The following is a 20320-nucleotide window of genomic DNA, read 5'->3' as shown; positions in this document are numbered from 1 at the left end:
TACTTCCAAAATGGTGCACACTTCAAGGATGTGGATGCACAGTGAAGATGCAGGGGTGCCTGCTTCTTCTCTGCATGTCTGCTAGCCTTTTAGAACAGGCATAATGGTTCATGAGCAAAGCATTCTCCCCTAAAAAATACAGCTGTCGCTGACAAATAGTAGTCATTTAGATTAGTAAGTAATTTAGTACTGCTTCTGTCTCTGCCCATCTTTCTGTTCAGACTCATTTACATCTCCTGCTGCTGCTGTAGCTCCCATCCCAGAGGCCCCCTCTCCACCCAAAGCAGAGCCGGAACCTGTCATTGACCTGCTGGGTACTGTACCTCAGAACACACATACACATCTCTTTACAACATGTGCTGCATGTAAATTGTTGAATGTCATTTGTGCATTTTATAATTTTACTTTTCTCTCTTGGGTATTTCTTTACCATCCCCAGTTGTTACAGTAAGTTCTTAAGTGAATGTTTGTAGTTTGTAGTGAGGCTGATAGTGTCTAGATGTGGTGATGGACTCTAGGTGCAAGCATAAACAGCAGTTTCTGGATTAGACTGCAGACAGATAATGCAATATAGAACAGACAGTATCTGCAGTAGGCACTGGGTTATATTCCCAAAATAATTAATATACTGTGTGTTTGCGTGTGTCTCTGTCAAGGTGATTTTTTCTTTTTCAATATGTAGTTTTAAGAAAACTTTTTGGACAGGCATCTGACTCTTTTTTTTGGCTTTCTTGACTCATTAAAAATGATGGGAATCTATAGAAATATTGTCTATATATTGGATGGAATTCCGAGATAGATTGATGATTTTCGTCTGCTGCTAAACCATAATTATAGAAAATAATACGAAACCATCTGGAAAGCTTGCGCAGCTCTCATTAATTACAAGAAAGGATGTGGTGGAAAAGAGGGACCAGGCGAGTGGGGTGTTAACGCCACAGTAATGATAATAATAATAATTATAATAATAATAAGCTCCCTCAGCAACCCTACTTCTTGCAGCTATAAGGGATATTCTCCTCAGGACCAGCTGTGCTTTATGTGCGTGGCTCATCAATCAACAGTGGTCAGTAAAAACTTTTCTCAGTACTCAATGATTTATTTGCATCACACATCGCAGTGGATGCACAAATTCTTAATCAGTGTCATTTTTTCTATTTCAAAACTCATTTTCAATACTTAAGTCTATGATCAAATACCTGCGCCTAAGCTAAGCAAATGTTCGCATGTTAGCACACCGAAACAAAGAAGGTGAACCTGGTAAACATTATACATGCTGAACATCAGCATGCCAGCATTGCCATTGTGAGTATGTTAGCAAGCTGGCATTAGCATTTAGCTTAAAGCACTGCTGTACAGCCTCACCGAGCTGCTAGCATGGCTGTAGACTCTTGGTTTTGTTTCTGTGTATCACTCCTGCACATTTTGTACCAAATCCCACTCCAGGACAAATAATGCAACATGTAGACATGAAATGGTCTCAAGTTATTTTACTATGTTGTGTTATAATCGTTCTCTATCCACACTAACTTTCATCTTTTAAATTTCATTAGATGTTTTGTTCACCTTTTATTTTTGTTTCAGTTACAGTTTTGCGTTATGAAGGTAATCTTGTCTCCGGCCCCCCATTGTGTCCCAGTGTGTAGTCTAGGGCTGACCTCTCACCCCTTTCTGCCCTCCATGCTGCGTTGTTAATTACTGGATGGCCGTGCAGACTCCTTCGGAGGTTCTGTGGAGGAGACGCAGAGCTCTGCTCCTGGAGGGCCTGGGGACGATCTGCTGGGAGGTGAGTCTCCTCTCACTGTCACTTGTTACATTAAAGTATTTTATGGAAATTATGGTTAAGTTTGTAGAAAGGCTTATTAGGACAGCACTCCAATTTATTTATCAATTCATTTATTTATTTTGTGTTACAATAAAAATATTCAATTGGAGTGCTGTCCTAGTAACTTTATCTATGACTATTCACTTTTAGGATCCAGGACTGAACCTTCAAAGCTTTAAGTGTCTGTGTGAGATGAGCGCGTTTAGTCCTATTTCTTATGAATTAGAAAGGCTAAAAGGTGCAGCAAACTTTGATGTCCGCAGTCTTGAAAAAAGTTTTTATGCTGGCAAACGGCTGACGGAAATGCTTTATGTTGATTAAGAAATTATGCAGGAAGTCATGATGGAGATGCATTTGTCAAATGACCCAGACTTGGCAGAACTGGTTAAATGTTTTATACAGCAGTTCCAAAGTGGATTTGGACTCATTTGGAAATATCTGTAAAATGTCTGCCCCCCTACGACCTCCTAGTGATGTCATAGCCAATTTCCCAACTATGTCATTTCTGTCTCTGCTATATGGCCAATATTTCATGAGTAAGAGAATCATAAAAGTGTCTTTGCTCTTATGTTTTTGTGTTTTCATCTTTGTACGTTAAAGAATATGACATTCCCAACAGACACAACATAGTCACGCGTGCAGCAGGATGGTGGCCCAGTGGATAGCACTGTGGCCTCACAGCAAGAAGGTTCCGAGTTTGAATCCGGGTAGTCCTGGGCCTTACTGTGTGAAGTTTGCATGTTCTTCCCACTGTGTGGATTTCCTCCAGGTGCTCCGCCATCGAAAACATGTAGATTAGGTTCTACATGAAGGATGGGTTAAATGCAAAGAACAGTGATACTAAATTACCGTTCCCTCAGTCACTCTATGAAGCTTCAGTATCACCTGGCAGTTGTACATTACATTGAAAATCTGAATGTATTGTACATATAGTAAGCTGTTGTGTGTGAGTAATGTGTACATCAGCACACCTAGACACACTGTATTTGTATTGGGCGTCTATGAACTTGTTACTGTAAAAAACAATGCACAATTTTCAGTACTGTATCCATAGGGAACTGGGGAAGTATTTAGATCATTTACCTGTGTAAAAGTGCCAGTACAACAATGTAAAAGTTAATTACAAGTCAAAGTCCTACATTCAAAATCCTACTTAAATTAATGTACAGAATTTAAAAAATGAAAATATCATAAGTAATAGTACTTGTTCCCCTGTGACTGATATATATATATATATATATATATATATATATATATATATATATATATATATGTATAACATTATTACATCGTTAAGACTGATGCATCATTGCATAAGCAGGATTTTATTGTTGCAGCTGGTCGAGGTGGAGCTTCCCATAGGGTTACATAACAAATCTGAGGGTTCATGTAATGTTAATGGGGTAGGAAAGACGAAAAACAAAGTTCTGCTACAGAACATTTCATTAATCTTTTTCTCTAATATTATTATTTTTTCGTGAAATATTAGATAATGTGGTCCCTTTGAGCTTCATAATGTTATTTAAATGAGGGGAACTTGGTCTTTGGTATAAGAGGTCACAATCCTTTAACAATGTTCACAAAAGTACAATATCTCTCTCTGAAATTTAATTGGAGTCAAAGTTTAAAATAGCATAAAATGGAAATACTTAATAAAAAAACAAGTCTATCAAAATTGTACTTAAAGTATGGAACTTGAGTAATGTACTTACTTATGTACTTACTACTACGGCTAGTTACTTTCCATCACTGATAGGGATGCATGCTCTTTTATTCCCATCACAGTTGTCTTGAATTGTTTCTTTATCTTGTATCTGTGCTATTGAATATTCCATTGAATTTTGGCATATCATACAGATTTTTCATCTATTGTCTTGTCTTGATACACTGTGTCCTGCTCGGATACTCTAATACATACCATATATTTCACACGTGGTTTTTAATAAGATCTAGTGTTGTAACTGATTGAGTAATGTGCTGTATTATATTCTATTTCTCTTTGCTGTATATGGTTACTATTTTCCGCTTCACTGATGGACTTTCCTCACAGGGATAACCACAATTTCATTTTGTGTGCCATCTGTTGTGTCAGTAATCATATTTAACGTGTGTTCCACATGGAATTAGAGTGAGTCAGAAAACAGTCCTACAAATGTTATGCCAGACAGCTACATGGGTGTCTGTCCCCCCCCTCAGGCCTGATGTCCCCCACCCTGGCTCCCACTGCTGCCCCAGCTCTAGTTCCAGCCTTTGCTCCGGTGCAAAACAACCTCCTGGAGTCGGGCTTTGACGCTCTGGGCTCCCTTACCTCTCCAGCACCGCCTGTACCTGCTGCAGTACCGATAGTACCATCTATACCAGAACCTGCAACCACCACACCGGCGCCCTCTGGTGGCTTTGATGCTTCAAGTAAGTGGATTAGATATGGTGTAAAAGATTTGTTTTCCTTTTTTTGTTTCATTTTAGTAATCTGTCTCATTGTCATGCCTTCTGAAATATTAGAGAATTTCAAATAGGGCTGGGCAATATATCGATATTATATCGCCATCGATATATGAGGCTAGATACCATCTTCAATTTTGGATATCGTAATATCGTGATATCAGAATCAGAATCAGAAAAGGTTTTATTGCCACAATAAGTACACTTATGTGGAATTTGCCTTGGTGAAAGGTGCATACATAAACAAACAAACAAACAAACAAACATATTAAACATGAATATGAAATAAACAATAAATACAGAAAATCAAAAATGTACATATAAAGTAATGTTATGACACAAGTGTTGTCTTTTCTTGGTTTTAACAGCCTGCAATACAGTAAAGTGATGTCATTTTCTGTGTTACCAGACTGTTCTAGCTGTTCTATTATTTGCCTTTACCCACTTAGTCATTGCATCCACAGTGATTATTTATCAAAACTCTCATTGTGTTAACACTTTGTGAAAGCACCAATAGTCAACCTTACAATATCGTATCACACATGGCATCAATGTATTTGGTCAAAAATATCACAATATTAGATTTTTTTCCATATCGCCCAGCTCTAATTTCAAAGAGTATTTTGTTCTGTTTTGCACAGGTCATCTGCTTAATGCATATTAATCTGCTCTTGTTCATTCAAACTGAGCTACCTTAATCATGACCTAGTTATCTCTTCCTGCTGAGAGCTCGACTACTGCATGGTTGACACACTGACATGTGCTGATGTCACTTACATACAACGGTTGTTTCTGCTTAACTCCTCAGCACTGCTGCCTCTCTAGCAATGATTTTTTTCTCACAAGTTCTTCTCTTGTGCTTCTCACACTTTCACAAATGCTGCTTTCTTCACCTACTGCTTACCCAACCCCTATCTGCAATCTTTCTTTTTTCTGTCTTTCTGTCTTAATCTTTCTGTCTTTCTTTCTTCTTTCTTTCTTTTTTTCTTTCTTTCTTTCTTTCTTTCTTTCTGCACACACATTATCTTCTGCTTCATTTAATTTCCCTCTTCACCCCTTGTTCACACCCCTTTCACTCTGCTGGGTCATTGCTTGCTTCTTCTAATCTGCAATTGGTGAGTTCCACCCGGCAGTGCATTGCAGCATGTGCAGTTTGGACAAGTCTCCCCTTTTGCATCTTTGCATGTTGCAATATGATTCCTGATTGTCTCCTGCATGAGACAAGACTTACTGTATTGTTATTTATGTTCTCTTGGTCTTTTAGAGCAGTGGCTCTTATAGTAACCACATGCTATCAAGGCCAGAGTCTACAGTAGAGTCTGCAGGTTTTATATATTTTACATTTTGATATTTTTTAACAAGTGGCCCATTAAACAGCATCACATTGTAGTGAAAAGCCGTAGTCTTTGGGTACTTCAGAGGTCAGAAACATAAAATATTTACTTTAAATGTGTTGGTTAAATGTATTATTTTTTAATGGATAGTTGAAATAGTTACCAAATGTATAATGATACATGGTTTAAATAGTTAAAAGTAATGGATACATTATTGAAACAGTTAGCTAAAAGTAATTGATAAATAGTTGAAATAGTTAGCTTAATGTAATGGATAAATAGTTGAAATAGTTAGCTTAATGTATTGGATAAATAGTTCAAATAGTTAGCTTTATGTAATGGATAAATAGTTCAAATAGTTAGCTTAATGTATTGGATAAATAGTTGAAATAGGCTAATTAGCTAAAAGTAATGGATAAATAGTTCAAATAGGCTAGTTAGCTAAAAGTAATGGATAAAAAGTTGAAATAGTTAGCTTAATGTAATGGTAAAATAGTTGAACTAGTTAGCTAGAAGTAATGGATAAATAGTTGAAATAGACTAGTTAGCTAAAAGTAAGGGATAAATGGTTAAAATAGTTAGCTAAAAGTAATGGATAAAAAGTTGAAATAGTTAGCTTAATGTAATGGATAAATAGTTGAACTAGTTAGCTTAATGTATTGGATAAATAGTTGAAATAGGCTAGTTAGCTAAAAGTAATGGATAAATAGTTGAAATAGGCTAGTTAGCTAAAGGTAATGGATAAATGGTTAAAATAGTTAGCTAAAAGTAGTTTGTTTAAATAGTTAAACATACTGGATAAATAGTTAGAAAAAAATGGATGAATGGTAAAATAGTTATGTAAATGTAATAGATAAACAGTCGAAAGTAAAAATACGATAGTTGTATTGTATAAATGGTTGAATTTGTTAGCTTAAAGTATTAAACAGTGTTAATTGTTAAATGGTATGGGGATAAAATGGATAGATGTTTGAATTGTTAAGCTTCTGCCAAGGTTGGGGGCCACTACCTTAGTGAATACACTCTCAACCAACTTTCAACAACACACTGCTTCTGTAGAGGTTAGTTAGAATGAAAACCTGTAAACTCTTTGGTCTTGATGACACCTGGTTCAAAACAAGTGCTTTGTTCCAAAATCAGTCCGTGTTTAAGTTCCTGAGACGTGGCTATGTAAACTGGCTAGCAACTAGCCAAGTGAGTGCAGTTGCTGTAATTTTGTCCCTTTGAATGCCCAAATATATTTACAGTACAGTCCTACATTGTGCATGTGATGCACAGCTGACTACTGATGCTGTCCCCTTCACCGTACTGCCTGGTCTCATATCTGCCCTCTGCCTGTGTTGTAGATAGTTTAGGGATCTGCAGGTTTGTAATCTCTGTTGTTTCTCTGATTTCTTCCATTCCCACCCTCTCCCCAAGTGTTTGATGGATTAGGCGACTTGCTGATGCCCGCCATAACGCCCCAGAGTACCGGGGGCAGCACTGCTGGAAGCGCAGCAGGAAGCATGGGAACTCCCGTCGCAGCGGGAGGCATTGCAGCCGCCACCCCACCTCCTACCAAAACCGTAGGGGGAGACCTGGACTCGTCACTGGCCAACCTGATTGGAGGTAGACTGCAGCCTTGCTGGAGCTCAATCATTTCTGTTCCTAATAAGTATTTAAACAGAAATGTAACTTGTTCTTTTGTCTTTCTTCTGTTCAGACCTTGGAGTAAAGAAAAAGTAAGTGTGTGTTTAAAGATGTAAATTCTATGAATGCATTAGGCTTGTGTAGGATTAAACATGTATGCATAGTTCCGATAGAGGTGAAATGTTTGTGGATTTGTGGAAAGTAAATTTGTTTTTAAAAATAAAATAAAATCTTAAAAGCCAAGTGTTTTAATCATATGATATAATGGGTTGCAACAACGTCAAGACTGATCAAGGTCTCTAGGTTTAAACATCATGCCTTCAAATCTTTATACATTTTTGGGCTTGTTGCACCAGATTTATAAGAACCCTTTGCGTTTAGTTTGCATCTAATTTGAGCTGACTTTTGGGTTTGGTTTTGTTAAATCACAGCCACAAAATTTTTCCTCGGCCATCTAGATTAGAACATAACGTGAACACTCGGTGATGAATGTTAACAGCAGTAGTTTGATTTCATTGGAAGCAAATATTTTATTATGGCAAATGTTTGTATGTAAGTGTATCCTGTGTTTGATCTCCTTTAGGGACCCACAGAGTGAGAAGAAGCTGACAGGAGGCGCCAACTGGATGCCACATGTAGTTCCCACAAGCTGGGCTACACCAGGAGCCCCCATGGTAGGAACAGCATGGACACCACACCCATCACCATGAGATCACACTTCTTCCAAAAAGCAGTTTTTCTGCTAACTGAGTCGAGAGCCAAAGACTCATATGATGTAGCTATCAACATACATTTTCATTTCTCTAGACATCTCAAACAACAAAGTAAAAACATGGCAAAAGAAAAAAATAGTTATGTTCACTTTTGCAATTTAAGCTGATGTACCCACTTCTTCCTGTTTCTTCAGGCTGGTGCCGCCCCCGGAGCTCCTGGGGCACCCGGAGCAGCCATGGTGCCACCAATGAGCGCACAGCCTGGCTTTGGCATGGTGAGCTTTATTTCATGCATGGAAAGTTCTCTAAATTTGAACTGTGAACCTTCATCAGCTGTTAAATCAGCAGGATTAACCTTTGCACAGTTTACAAATATATACTATCCAGATCATTGTGAAGGCAGATGATGATTCATCTGCATAGCCCCTAAAAATCTCAGTCTACTGTGTAATTCCCGTTTTACCAGCCTCCTGCAGGAGGGCCTGGAGCTCCCTTGATGCAGCCCCTAATGGGGCAGCCTATGATGGGACAGCCCATGATGAGACCTCCCTTCACTGGGGTGGCTGGAGCCGCTGCACCAGGAGCACCGGTAACACATTACACATAGTAAAGCCCTCAGTGGACAATAAGGCAATGTGTCTACACAGACAGGAACCAGTTATACTTATGCTTTTACATTTTATGATTTAGGTCAAGATGATTAATGTTGTCCTGAAAAGATGCAGCACTTTTCTTCCTTTTTTCCCAGATTCCTCCGGGACCTGCAAGCCAGAGCCCCAAGAAGCCCAAGGACCCTTTGGCAGAACTCGACCTCAAAGACTTCTTATAACGCCCCAGGTGGGAGCTCACAACGGTATCTATAGTATATACGGTACAGTATGTACCAACTACAGAAGCCGAGACCGGCCGTTATCTCGTGATACCGAGATAAATATCTATAAAAGATTGTTTCCTTATATTGTTTATCAGAGATAAATGCACTGCAGTCAAACCAACCGTCACTCTCATCTCCGTTGTTAAATCTGCCGATGCTACAACTGTAGTGCACTCATATACAGGCTACATTTTTGTTAAATGCAACGTCCCAGATCGAGTTGACAGGATTTTTACTTTGGAATATCTTTAAATTGATACAGTACGTATGTACCGTACACGTCTGTATGTAGTCAGAGTTACCTTGCATGGCAGCTGGATTCTCGTGACATCACAAGATCACGCGAGAATCGCAGGATCACATATCACATGAAAATCCATCTGGTCAGGCTTCAAGTGAAAGCATTTTGTGTCTGAACAGCAGCGAACCGAACCAATCAGCGTACGTTGAGGACGGAAGGAATGTCCCGCCTTATTCTGCCTCTGATTGGCTAGTACTCGTTGCCTTTGTTGGTTGGATTGGTTAGGTTTAAGCATGAGGAGTGGGATGGGTTAAGGTTAGGGTAAGAATACAAGGGTAAGCCAATCAGAGGCAGAGTAAGACCGGACACTTCTTCGCCATCCTACGAAACGCAAATTCGTGAACAGGATGAGAGATGATCGATGTGAAACAAAGTATGTTGAGAGGGGGCAGTGTAACTTACTTCTTGCAGCTTGTGTGTTAGCGCCATCCTGTGGGGTTTAGATGACGATGCTCTAAAGGACTACACTCAGTGCTGGAAATAACATATTCAGATTTTCTTTTATATTTAATGTAGCGCATTAAGTTAAAACGGTAAACAGTTTCACCAGAACTTGTTAGTAGGTGTCCTATCCATATCACTTTTTAATGGACATCCTGCAGCCAATGAGAATTGAGTGTTCACCCAGACCATGGTATAATTAGATTTTAATGGATCATTGGCTACTCATTAGTTCTATTTAAGGGAACCTTTTGAGTGTGCATGGAGTGCTTGAGCCCCTGTTTCATCCTGCGGTGTAAACACAGCCTCAGTATTAATGGAAAACAAGGCAAAAATGAAATCACTGTCTGTCAGCTTTGCACTGTTTAAATTAAGAAGCATATGACGTGTTCTCTATTTCCTGTCTTCTAGCTGCTTTCTTCTCTGGAGCAGGGCCCTCGCACCTTTTACTTGGTGTCTGTCAACATCTCAGGATGTTCAGCTTATTCAACCCAATAAGAGCCTCTTATCTCCACCCGCCCATCAACACCCCACCCGTCTCCTGTGTGATGTCGTAGCACAAACTGTGAAAGTGAACCATAGCGGATTATATATATACAGTATATATATATATATATGAGAAGAAAAATAAGTGTGTGTGCTTATGTAGATGTACTAACTTTTTGTCTAAACAAAATGACTCAAAACCCCGAGAAAAAAAAGTCCACAACAGTTAAGTGAAAGAAAGTGAAGGCATATGTGTTTAGATTTCTTTCTAGTGTCGAGTTGAATGATGGATGTGCTTTGGTGTCCTAAGCCCCACCCACCACCCTGTATTTGTCCCCGCCTCCTCATAAAGGGGGAGGAGCTCTTCTTTGTCCCACTCTGATTGGATGAGAGTGGTAAACGAAGCCCCGGTAGATTTTTGGAGAAACATGTTGTGTGTTGGTTTACAGAAAAGGTCCTCGTTGATGTATATAGATTTCTGTGGCGAGGATTACGTCTCTATTCTGTATGTCTGTTGAAGAGAAATATAAATGTGAATCTGACATGAAATTGTAAGAAGTCGTGTGAGTATCCTTCTATTTCCCGTCATCTTTTGAAAGTATTTGGAAACAAATATGAATATCGTTACATGATTAATATACTGTATATTTAAGAAACTTCCATGAGCTTCTGAATCATACCAGGTCACCAAGTGATCCTTTTTTCTTTGTTTCTTTTTTTACTTGTGGCTTTTTTTCTATGTTTCTTTATTCGTCTTTCTGTCCAATGTTATTCATATGTTCCGTTTCTGTTAATAATCCTCCAGAATGCATGTCGATATTTGCTGGCATTGCTATCAAAAAACATATCTTACGACGATCTTTAGATATTCGTCAGAGAGGTCAACTGAAACTGTTCCTTTTACAATAACTGTACCTGTTTCTACCTGCGGTTTGACACTACACATGTGGGTATGTCTGTTGCCTGTGCTTTCATTGTAACTATGGTTACGACCAGGTCAGTATGATTATTTTGTATTTAGAGTAAGATATTAACATTGCCATACCAAACTCGTGAACCAAAATGTTCAGACAGATCAAATCAATACAAAAGATTTCAAAGAATAGCAGACAATCAACATGGTGAAAGGACTTTAGTGGTTTTGCTTACTTTTCACTTAAGTCAGATACAGGCACATATTAAAGGTACCCTATCGAGTTTTTTTTCCTAAACAAAGTTCTGTTTGTTTCTCACCAAAAAAAGCATTGGGTGTCTACTTGAGGCTTTACAAATGCGATAAATTAATTTACTTCCAACTAAAAAATGACATTCCTGCACACACTCCTGTCACCTCTGCAATATTCCTTTTTATTTGAGAAATGGATCTTTGGGGGAATAAAATCCCTGCACAATGAAGGAGACAAAGCGAGTGGTGTGCGTGTTGCTTTGTACTCATTTCGAATGAATTTGAAAAGCGGATGAAACCTACGTTGTTTACATACAATACGGGGTGCTGCTCATCAATACGTTGCTTCATAGTGCTACTAGTCAAAAACTCCACAGGGTTCCTTTAAGTTCCATGTTACTTACCTGTGCCACACACTGCTGTTAGACAAAATGGGCCAAGTGACAGTGTGTATGTCTGCACTGCTGCTTTGACAATATTATAATTACGATGCACAATGATATTTGACAAAGGAAAATCTCATTTGATTGCTGTCTGAACATAACTTGTTCAAGTTGTTTATTTGATCAGTGCTGGATGCCACTGTCCGTCTAGGCATGATCTGGTTCCCAAAAGCATCTTAACACAAAACTCCTCGGTTCCCGCAGACTTACAATGGAATGAACATGTTGATAATATGCATTTGGACAGCTGTGTAACACCAGAGGCCCCCAGTCCTTTGCTGTAAATCAGACTAATGTAAAGTGTACTGTGTGTGTTATCTTTTTCAGTGGACTGAATAAGCAATTGGTTGTGAGAATCTGATATGATTCAGAGAAAACAATGGGAGATTATTAACTTTTTTTCATTACTGAATAATTGAAATTGTATTTTTGTTTAGTTGTAAATTTATTTTATTTACGATGGCCCTCCCCAGTGCATGTAAGTCCTTTGAGGTGCAATAAATTCAATGACGGATTGAACTGCCCATGAAGGATTTCTTTTCTTCCATATCACAGAGATTATATAAAATGTCAGTATGAAGGAGTATTTCATTAATCTATGTTTGTATATCCCACCACATCAAAAGTATGTTCATGTCCAAGGCCAGATTACCAACTTGGTAAAGACCCCCTATAGTCCCCAGACCCTCAGGGGCCCCAAAAACCACAGGTGCACTTTGTGTAATTTGGTTTTTGGTCATGTCATTAATCGCACATTTGTAAGGGAATTTACATCACTAAAGTGCAATACAGACTAATGCAGATCTTGCATTTTTACCTATATATTAGTTTATTGATATGCCATTTTATTCATTGCTACATATTCCCTACATGTGGTTATGTTAAAGCTGCAGTAGGTAGAAAGCAAAGAAATGCCACAATATTTAAGAAATATCCCTGTAGCTCGCCCTCTGCCCTCTCTGTCTGCATGTGCAGAACAGCCAATAGGAACGCTCTCTCTCTAAAATGACCTGTGATTGGCCAAAGTCTCCCGGCACGGCGAGATTTTCTAAAGCCTGAAAACCGAGCCCGGAGGATGTGCAGAATCTTATTTTCTCTCAGACCACTTTAATTACAATATCTGTCAATCCGGACAGAGACTTAGCAACACGTATCCATGGCACTGTGTGCATTAAAATAGCCGTGAACTTGTTTTTGGGTGCTGTCCATGTCTTCGTCTTTAAACTTTGACCCTCTCACTGTGTATTTTTTGGCTACAAATGTCTTGTTCAGCATCAAGCTAGCCAGCTACTGCTAGCGTTAGCTGGTAACTTAGGGGAAAGTTTGCTGATTTTCTGTGTACTGCTGTACATGCAGATGAACGTCGCCAGTACCTGGAGGCACGTGTTTAACCACCAGTGAATCTCCACTGGATGAATCGCTTTAGAAGGGTTGAAAACATCCTCTCTATAGCGTTTAGCTTAGCGTTGAGCACCATTACAACCATAAACAACACTAGCTTGGCTCCATCTTCCTTCCCAGCTCCAGCCTCTCGTCAAACATTGTCATGTCCGGTTTAAAAAAACTAGAGGATTCAAAGTGGTAGTCCACAAACCAATGGGTAACCTCACTGCCGCTACGTCCACTACTTTTTTACAGTCTAAGAGCAGGCCAGAGGTTGGGGGCATCAAAAGGAGCCCAACAACAAACAATAGCCCTTGTGTCCCCTAGAAAAATAATCCGGCCATGCTGTTATGTGGTTTCACTTATGGTGACATTAGTTGTTGTTGAGTTAGTATGTTTTTGAGTACTTTTTTTTTTTTAAATAGTACACTAACTGTTATTGGTAGTGATCTTATTACAATTGTTATCCACAAACTAGTGTTAAATAATAATTTAAGATATTGTTTTGTAATCAGGATCATCACAAACACACACACACACAAGTAGTAATCTTGGTTTAATGGTTGGTAGTCTTCAATCTGCATCATTAATTTCAGGTATTTGGTATTGAAAAGGATGTTCGTATGCATTTTTGGAACATAAACAACATGAAAAGTAAAAAATATCACATCCCACATTTAAATTTGTTATTATATAACAATATTGCCTTTGTAATCTGATTTAACCCTTAGAATTAGAGAAATCTTAATAGTTTAAGTAAATCATTAAATGGTTTAGTCCTGTCTTAACACAACCCAAATATGTAGCCTCACATAAAATACATAGTTACAGTACTAGGCTATCAAAATATTTTCTAGGAAGTCCATCTCCCCCCGAAAAAAAAAAAAAAGAAATAAAAATGTTTACAATTTCATAAATTAGCACCACGTCTGGATAAGCACTGATATAATTATGTGCACAACAACGTTGCAAGAACAGAGGAAATATGGTGGGACTCACAAATCAGAAAAGAATCCATCCAGGATCCATAAGTACCCTTTCTCTATGTAGACAGAAAAACAAAAATCTTAAATCTTAAAAAGTTCTAGATATACACAATGCAAAACACCAGCTCGTTCAATTAAAGTTATCTCAATATCTCTGTATAGGTCATTTGTAAAACAAAAGTTACATTAATTTATTCTGGGTCTTTTGTCAAAGCCAATGCACGGCTCTCCTTTACAGTGGCGAAGAACACTTGAAAATGCAAGTCTCTCCATACAAAGCCTAGTTGGAATATAAGACGAATGTACCAGGGGCTTTGCTCACAAACATTTGAATATACACGCTTTCCATCATTGTATCCAAAAAGGTCAAATCTATAAAAAAAAGAGTCAAAATAGAAAGCAAAACTGCAGATCTGAATGATCTGTAAATACATACAATACATATTTTTTTCTTAGTTGTTTTTTAGCAAATAAATTAGAAAAGCTGAAGAGCCACAGTTCTCTTGATACGCTGACGACTTCCTGTTGTCAACACTGAGTCTGTATGGCTATATGTGGGTTGTGTGTGTGTGATAGTGTGTGTGTGTGTGTGTGTGTGTGTGTGTGTGTGTGTGTGTATGTGTGTGTGTGTGTGTGTGTGTGTGTGTGTGTGTATGTGTGTGTGTGTGTGTGTGTGTGTGTGTGTGTGTGTGTGTGTGTGTGTGTGTGTGTGTGTGTGTGTGTTTAGCAGGAGTCACTGGGAGGCACAGGAGGTAAAAGGGAGGCAGGAAGAGGAGAGGCAGTCGTCGTGCCCCTGGTTGGTAATGAGAGGTGGAGGGTGAGAGAAGATAGGGTGTCCCTTGTATAAAGGTTGGTCTGAGGGACCGGAGAGGGGTTGTGGTTAATGGGGGGATCCTGTGTTGTCTTAGGCTACCTGGCACTCACTCGAGTCCCCATGGACCCAGTAGCAGATCTGGGCATATTTGAGAGGTGTTATCCTCACCGCCACGTTGTAATCCTGCTGCATCCCGTTCCCGTTTACATCCACCCACTGGTGACCGGAGAAAACCCCAATGATCTTCCTCTTCCACTTCTTCTTACCAGGCTCTTTGAGGCGGATGTAGATCCCAGAGCCACTGGAGCCAGGTTTGGCATCACAGTATTGGTACAACAAATCATTGGACTCCTCCGAGACGGAGCAGAACCGGTACACCAGGTTGCCAGGACGGTCATCATCAAAGCCGGAGAAGTGGATCCTCCCAGCAGGAAGCTTCTTGACAGAGGGGATAACACCTAGATCCATGTGCTTGACTTTGGGGGCTTTCTTCAGCTCCAAAACAGCATAGTCATAATCCGCAGTCAGTCCGTCAGACACACCTTTGAACCAGCCCTTAGGCACCTGGGTCTTCTTGACCCCGGTCCACCTAAACGAAGGTTTCCCTGATTCCGCACTTCGCCGACTGCGGCTCTTTCTACCTTTCCCTTTTCCTTTACGGTCCCCTTTCCCTTCATTCTCTTCCTTCTCCTGCACTTCCTCTTTATCTTTGTCTCCCTTTCTCCTTTTGCCCTTTCCTCTCCCTTTGCCTCCTTTCCCTCGTCTGGACTTCTCCTTCAGAATACCAACGCGCAGCTTCTGCACCCCATCTAGATAATCCTTCCCATCATGGATGCAGTGGGCAGCGGTCAGCACATGTTTAGGTGACACAAGAACTCCAGAGCATCCTGTGGAGAGCTTCACAGAGGTGGAGAATGGATATTTGGTTGAGAACTGCTTATCAGAGATGGTGAAGCGGGTATCTGTGCCGTACACCTCTCGTTTTTGGCGGGAGCTAGACGAGATATTTTTGGACCAGGCAGTCACCTCATTGAGACCCTGCACAGAAACTGAGGTATATGTGCGTGTACCATTCTCATAAACCGTCTCGTAGGAGAGGAACTGCTCCAGGTCGTCCAGAGACGTGGCAGGGAGGCGACGCTGACACTCAATCCCACAGGTCCCACTCAGCTCTGGCTGAGGATGGGCAGAAAAGTTTGGGCTGCTTAGATGCACAGTGCGTCTTTTCCTTACCAGAGGCACCTTCCACTGCGGCCAAGTGTACTCGTCGTCGACTGCATTCTCCTCAGCAGCTACAGCCACCACCAAAGCCAGCACCGTCACCGGGAGCAGCACACACAGGGTTATTGGGCCCATTGTTAAGTTGGGCCTGGCTCTGAAACATAAAAAGTAGAGAGGAAGACTTAGGGACACTTTGTAATAGAGGTAAAAAGATGTTCATAGTTATTAACTTATTAGCTATGTGGGGTTCTGGGGATGTCAGTTGGTCGGTCGGTCCACCACTTTGCTCCAGAATGAAATATCTCAATAACTTTTGGATAGATTGCCATTAAATATTGTACATTTATGTTCCCCAGATGACGAATCCTTCTAACTTACTGTAACTGATCCCTTGACTTTTCCTCTTGCACCTACATATCAGTTTACATTTTCGGTTTGTTAGTGAGATGTCAACTATTGGATGGATTGGAACATTTAGTGCAGACATCCATGGTAACCAAAGAATGATTCTTACTGACTTAAGTGAACCTCTGACTTTTTATTATGTGCCACCAACAGGTCAAAGTTTTCACCTATCCAGTGAAATATCACCATATCTACTACATGGATTTCCACTAAATTTGGTACAGAGATTCATGGTTCCCAGAAGATAAACCCTAATAATTTTGGTTATCCTCTGACATTTCCTCAAGCGCCACCATTAGAAATTGTAGTTTTGAGTGAAATGGCTCAACAACTATTGGATGGACTGCCATGAAATGGCACACATATGTACACAGTACATGTGTGTATCCCTCAGGATGAATTGTAATCTTTTTGGTCATCACCTGCCGTTTCCTCTTGCACCACCATCAGACTCTTAGCCTTGTTTATTTAAGATAAGCAATGACATCACTATTCAAACAGATCAGCATGTGATTGCCCCACCTTTCATAAGGCTTGTTTAAAATATTTCCTTCTGTTCAGTATGTGACGACCCCTGCTGTATGAGTGCTCTCAGTGTTGTATTGTAGACTGTTTATCTTGTTTGGAATCTTAAATCAGCTTTACACAAATTCAACAAACTCAGTTTGTATATCCAATGCTGGGGCCTCCATGTCTAGAAGATAATAACACAGATCCATGTCTGGCCACAGGGAGGCAGGGTAGCCCAGAATATTGGAGACATCCAATGGTTCCAGAGCTCTAGTCTAGACTATCAGTCAGGCAGTTAAGCAGTGTGTGGCAGCACAACACACTCAATACAGTCCAGTTTACTCAAAATGCTCAAGCTTGCAGAAAACGATTGGTGCCATTATGTAAAGAAATGGCACTCTGTGTAAAGTATACAAAACATTTATCTGGAGTCCATACATTAGCTGTGTGGTTGAGAGGAGATTTATGTCTTCTGAGTCTTGCTGGAGGCTGTGGGCAGCGAGCAGAGGAGGATGAACCCTGCTTCTCTGAATGGGCTGAGACAGTGGCTTGGAGGTTTGCCACAATGGTTAACCTTCTCCTTCAGTAATGACCATATCTGGTTTCCCTAGCTCCACTCCACTCCTTGTCATGCATACAAATGACATTATGAGACTACGTGGGCTGCAGACAGCCTTCTGCTTCGTGCTTCTACTGTATGAGCGTGATGTTGCCAATAATCCTGATAACCCTGTAAAGAAAATTACAATTTGGGCGAGTTTTAATACATTCAGCAGACCATCACTTAACTACAGAGTAGGAGAGCTGCATTCCGTCAGCAGCATGGCTGTGGTGATGAAGTCACACAGGCGATTCCAAACACAGGGAGAGAAAATCATTTGGATGCCGTTCATCGTGGAGCATTGCAGCAGGAGTGCAAATCCAACTGTTAATTTTAAACAGAAGCCCAGAGTAAAAAAAGCCAGAGTGATTGCATTCATTCTGGCAGTTTGAGGAGGCTAAATGGTGAGTGGCAGACAGGCTGACATCTGGGGAATCTAACTGGTGGACACTTTTTTTTTGGGGCAGCTTACTTTGGCCAGGAGGTCCCCAGACACACATTCTCTTTCAATAAGATGTTAGTGCAGCATGAAAATGAGACTGTGCCTGGTTTGGAAAAGCTCCCAGGACACTTCCCGCTGAGAGGGAGAATGTACAGCATGGCCTGTGGACCATATCAGTGCATCATCATCCACTGCAGAGATACTGCCCAAATCCCCCCTGTTTTTTATTGAAACCACCAACAATACCCTTTTTATTCCAGGTTTGTTTGCCAGTAAGCGCATTGTCATCCAACTGAGTCTGCAAAAAGAGGCTTTTTGGCTTGAGTTTACCACAGTGTCCAATAAAACATGCCCATTGGTCAACATCTAACCAGCCCCAAACAGACGGTAATAAAATACAAGCCCACAAGAGCTGTAAAACAGTCTCAATAAATAAGAATACAAATATGACCCTCAGTTTCTGTTCAACTTCCCACTCCCACCTCCAGACTCAGACATAACACAAATCTAGCAGAAAAAGCCTGTAATTATTCAGCATGGAGTGGAAACTGATACGCTGCCATGATGGCTCTTGGTCACACAAGGCGCTCATTTCAACAATTTTCCACTGCAGTCAGCTGAACAAGAAGCTGTGCCCTCTCCATCCCTCAGTGGAAGGAGTCGCGAGAACAGCTTGGAGGCACCTAGGAGACAAAGTGACCAAAGGGTGGCGCTATGGCGCAATTGTCCATCTCAATTGTCCAACTTAGTAAGCAAGGGTCATCAACTATTGTCTAGTTCAAATCCACGTTTAATAAAACGGATTGTTTCATTCATTTTGACCTATTTTCACAATGTCTACATCTCAGGCACAGAGTTTCCAGCGCGACAACCACGAAAACAGACCATGTCAGTGCTTTACAATAAGAATATCAATTTTAAAGACAATTCAAAACGATTTGGTAAAAATCTAAGCCAAGTATTTCCTTATTTGAAAATAGCACATAGGCTTTCACTATTAGCATTATAATGCAAATAATACCCCATTAAATTAGATATCCGATGAAATGTTTAAAAAAAGCAGAGGAACAAAGGTGTCTATTCATTCTTAAGCAACTTATGCAAACTTAAAATATAATAGGTCTACTAACAACACTCAAAGTGCCTCAGATATAAATAGGGAATATTGTGCAACACTTTACAAAATCCGATTAAATCCTTCCGGAAAAAAAGTTAAAAAAAAAAAAAAAAAAAAAAAGATAGAAAGAAAAAAAGTGCTTTCAAAGAAAAGAAGCAACAATCCAAACGGGAAAAAAATCGATTCGATTAAAAAACGAAAACATAAAGATATGAAACAAACTATTAAGAAAACAAACAAATAAAAACATAGTCCCCCCATGGTTCCATCACGGGGTCGTAATAACTGTGCAAAAAAAAAAAAATGACAAAGGCTTTCATACCTGCTTGCATCCGTTTGATGGATATGCCAAATCCGCAACTTATTGTTTGTTTTCCCTAGAAATATACAAATATGATCCGAGTAGAAAACAAACGGCTGTTACTGCATCCCAGACGTCCTGGTATCAGCAGGGCGACGGCTCCCTTCTCCTCATTGCTTCTTCTGAGACAGAGTCGCAGCCGGGACGCTGCGCGCAGGCTGCACTTGATGCTCAGAAGGGAGGGAGGGAGGGACAGGGGGAAGGCGAAAAAAAAAAAAAAAAAAATAGAATATCTGGAAAGGACTTTTTTTTCACTTGTGACAAAAGCTGTTCATATATGGGTGGGACCAGACCAAGCGATCTAACTGAAGGCTGAATTGGGTGAAGTCAGTGCATGGTGTATTCAGCAGCAGCAGCAGCAGCAGCAGCAGGGAGGTGTGCTGGGGTCGGCTACAGCCAGCTGCATCACAGCCAGCCAGCGGGAGGAGAGAGAAACGAAGTCAGCCTCAGTCAATGGCACTTTCAGCGCACTGTGAAGGAATTAGTTCTAGCTACTGCTCTCTACAATAGATTCCTAGGCGTTTCAATGAGGAGCCATGCGAACCTCGACATCTGCAGCTCTTTTATTCTACAAGTCCAGTGAAGTGTAAACATGCAGCTGTGCTTTAGTATATGCACCCACATTCAGGCTGTATTGCCTGACATAAATGTGATGACCTTTTGCAATTAAAAATACCCTACATCTGACTTTAAACTCAGAACTCAAATACCTTTTTTCACAGAGACTCTGACATTTCTTGTAAAATATTGTATATACTGTAGGCCTCCACTTTTACCTGTTGAGACTTCTAACACATATTCAGATTGAAGATGAGGAAAATGGTGGA

At 40.2% G+C, this 20320-nt stretch overlaps 2 protein-coding genes across 17 annotated transcripts in view; one reads left to right on the top strand and one right to left on the bottom strand.

Annotated features, from left to right (window-relative positions):
- The window catches only part of snap91a (synaptosome associated protein 91a), a 67911-nt gene extending 53272 nt beyond the window's left edge, over nt 1-14639 (top strand). For 10 of the 15 annotated variants that reach the window (XM_031322762.2, XM_036005876.1, XM_031322771.2 and 7 more), the window contains 10 exons: nt 222-314; nt 1715-1786; nt 4022-4234; nt 7021-7209; nt 7304-7322; nt 7814-7904; nt 8138-8218; nt 8410-8532; nt 8692-8780; nt 9971-12177. In XM_031322762.2, the coding sequence (XP_031178622.1) occupies nt 222-314; nt 1715-1786; nt 4022-4234; nt 7021-7209; nt 7304-7322; nt 7814-7904; nt 8138-8218; nt 8410-8532; nt 8692-8772 (962 nt within the window). In that variant the 3' untranslated portion in view covers nt 8773-8780; nt 9971-12177. Of the gene's footprint in view, nt 1-221; nt 315-1714; nt 1787-4021; nt 4235-7020; nt 7210-7303; nt 7323-7813; nt 7905-8137; nt 8219-8409; nt 8533-8691; nt 8797-9970; nt 12178-14598 lie in introns of those variants that run through there. The other 5 variants (XM_031322770.2, XM_036005877.1, XM_031322763.2 and 2 more) reach the window with 4 other exon arrangements.
- Nucleotides 14488-19685, bottom strand: prss35 (serine protease 35). Of its 2 annotated transcripts, XR_004898453.1 has the most exons (3): nt 19455-19685; nt 14707-16211; nt 14488-14594 (listed from the first exon to the last, which is right to left on the bottom strand). XR_004898453.1 is itself a non-coding variant. In XM_031322789.2 (2 exons), exon 2 carries the CDS (start codon nt 16190-16192, stop codon nt 14927-14929), a length of 1266 nt encoding a protein of 421 aa, XP_031178649.1. In that variant the 5' UTR covers nt 16193-16211; nt 19455-19685; the 3' UTR covers nt 14670-14926. The 2 variants fall into 2 exon arrangements, 1 of the variants encoding a protein (XP_031178649.1); XM_031322789.2 differs by lacking the exon at nt 14488-14594 and having other exon boundaries at nt 14670-16211.
- Between the last annotated feature and the right edge of the window lie 635 nt (nt 19686-20320).

This window comes from Sander lucioperca, chromosome 10 (assembly GCF_008315115.2).
Source record: "Sander lucioperca isolate FBNREF2018 chromosome 10, SLUC_FBN_1.2, whole genome shotgun sequence".
Classification (NCBI taxonomy): Eukaryota; Metazoa; Chordata; class Actinopteri; order Perciformes; family Percidae; genus Sander; species Sander lucioperca.
This window is presented reverse-complemented; position numbering and strand designations above follow the sequence as displayed.

Bases quoted from the DNA above. Each gene is read 5' to 3' on its own strand.
- prss35 (XM_031322789.2), bottom strand. From the start codon at position 16,192: ATGGGCCCAATAACCCTGTGTGTGCTGCTCCCGGTGACGGTGCTGGCT.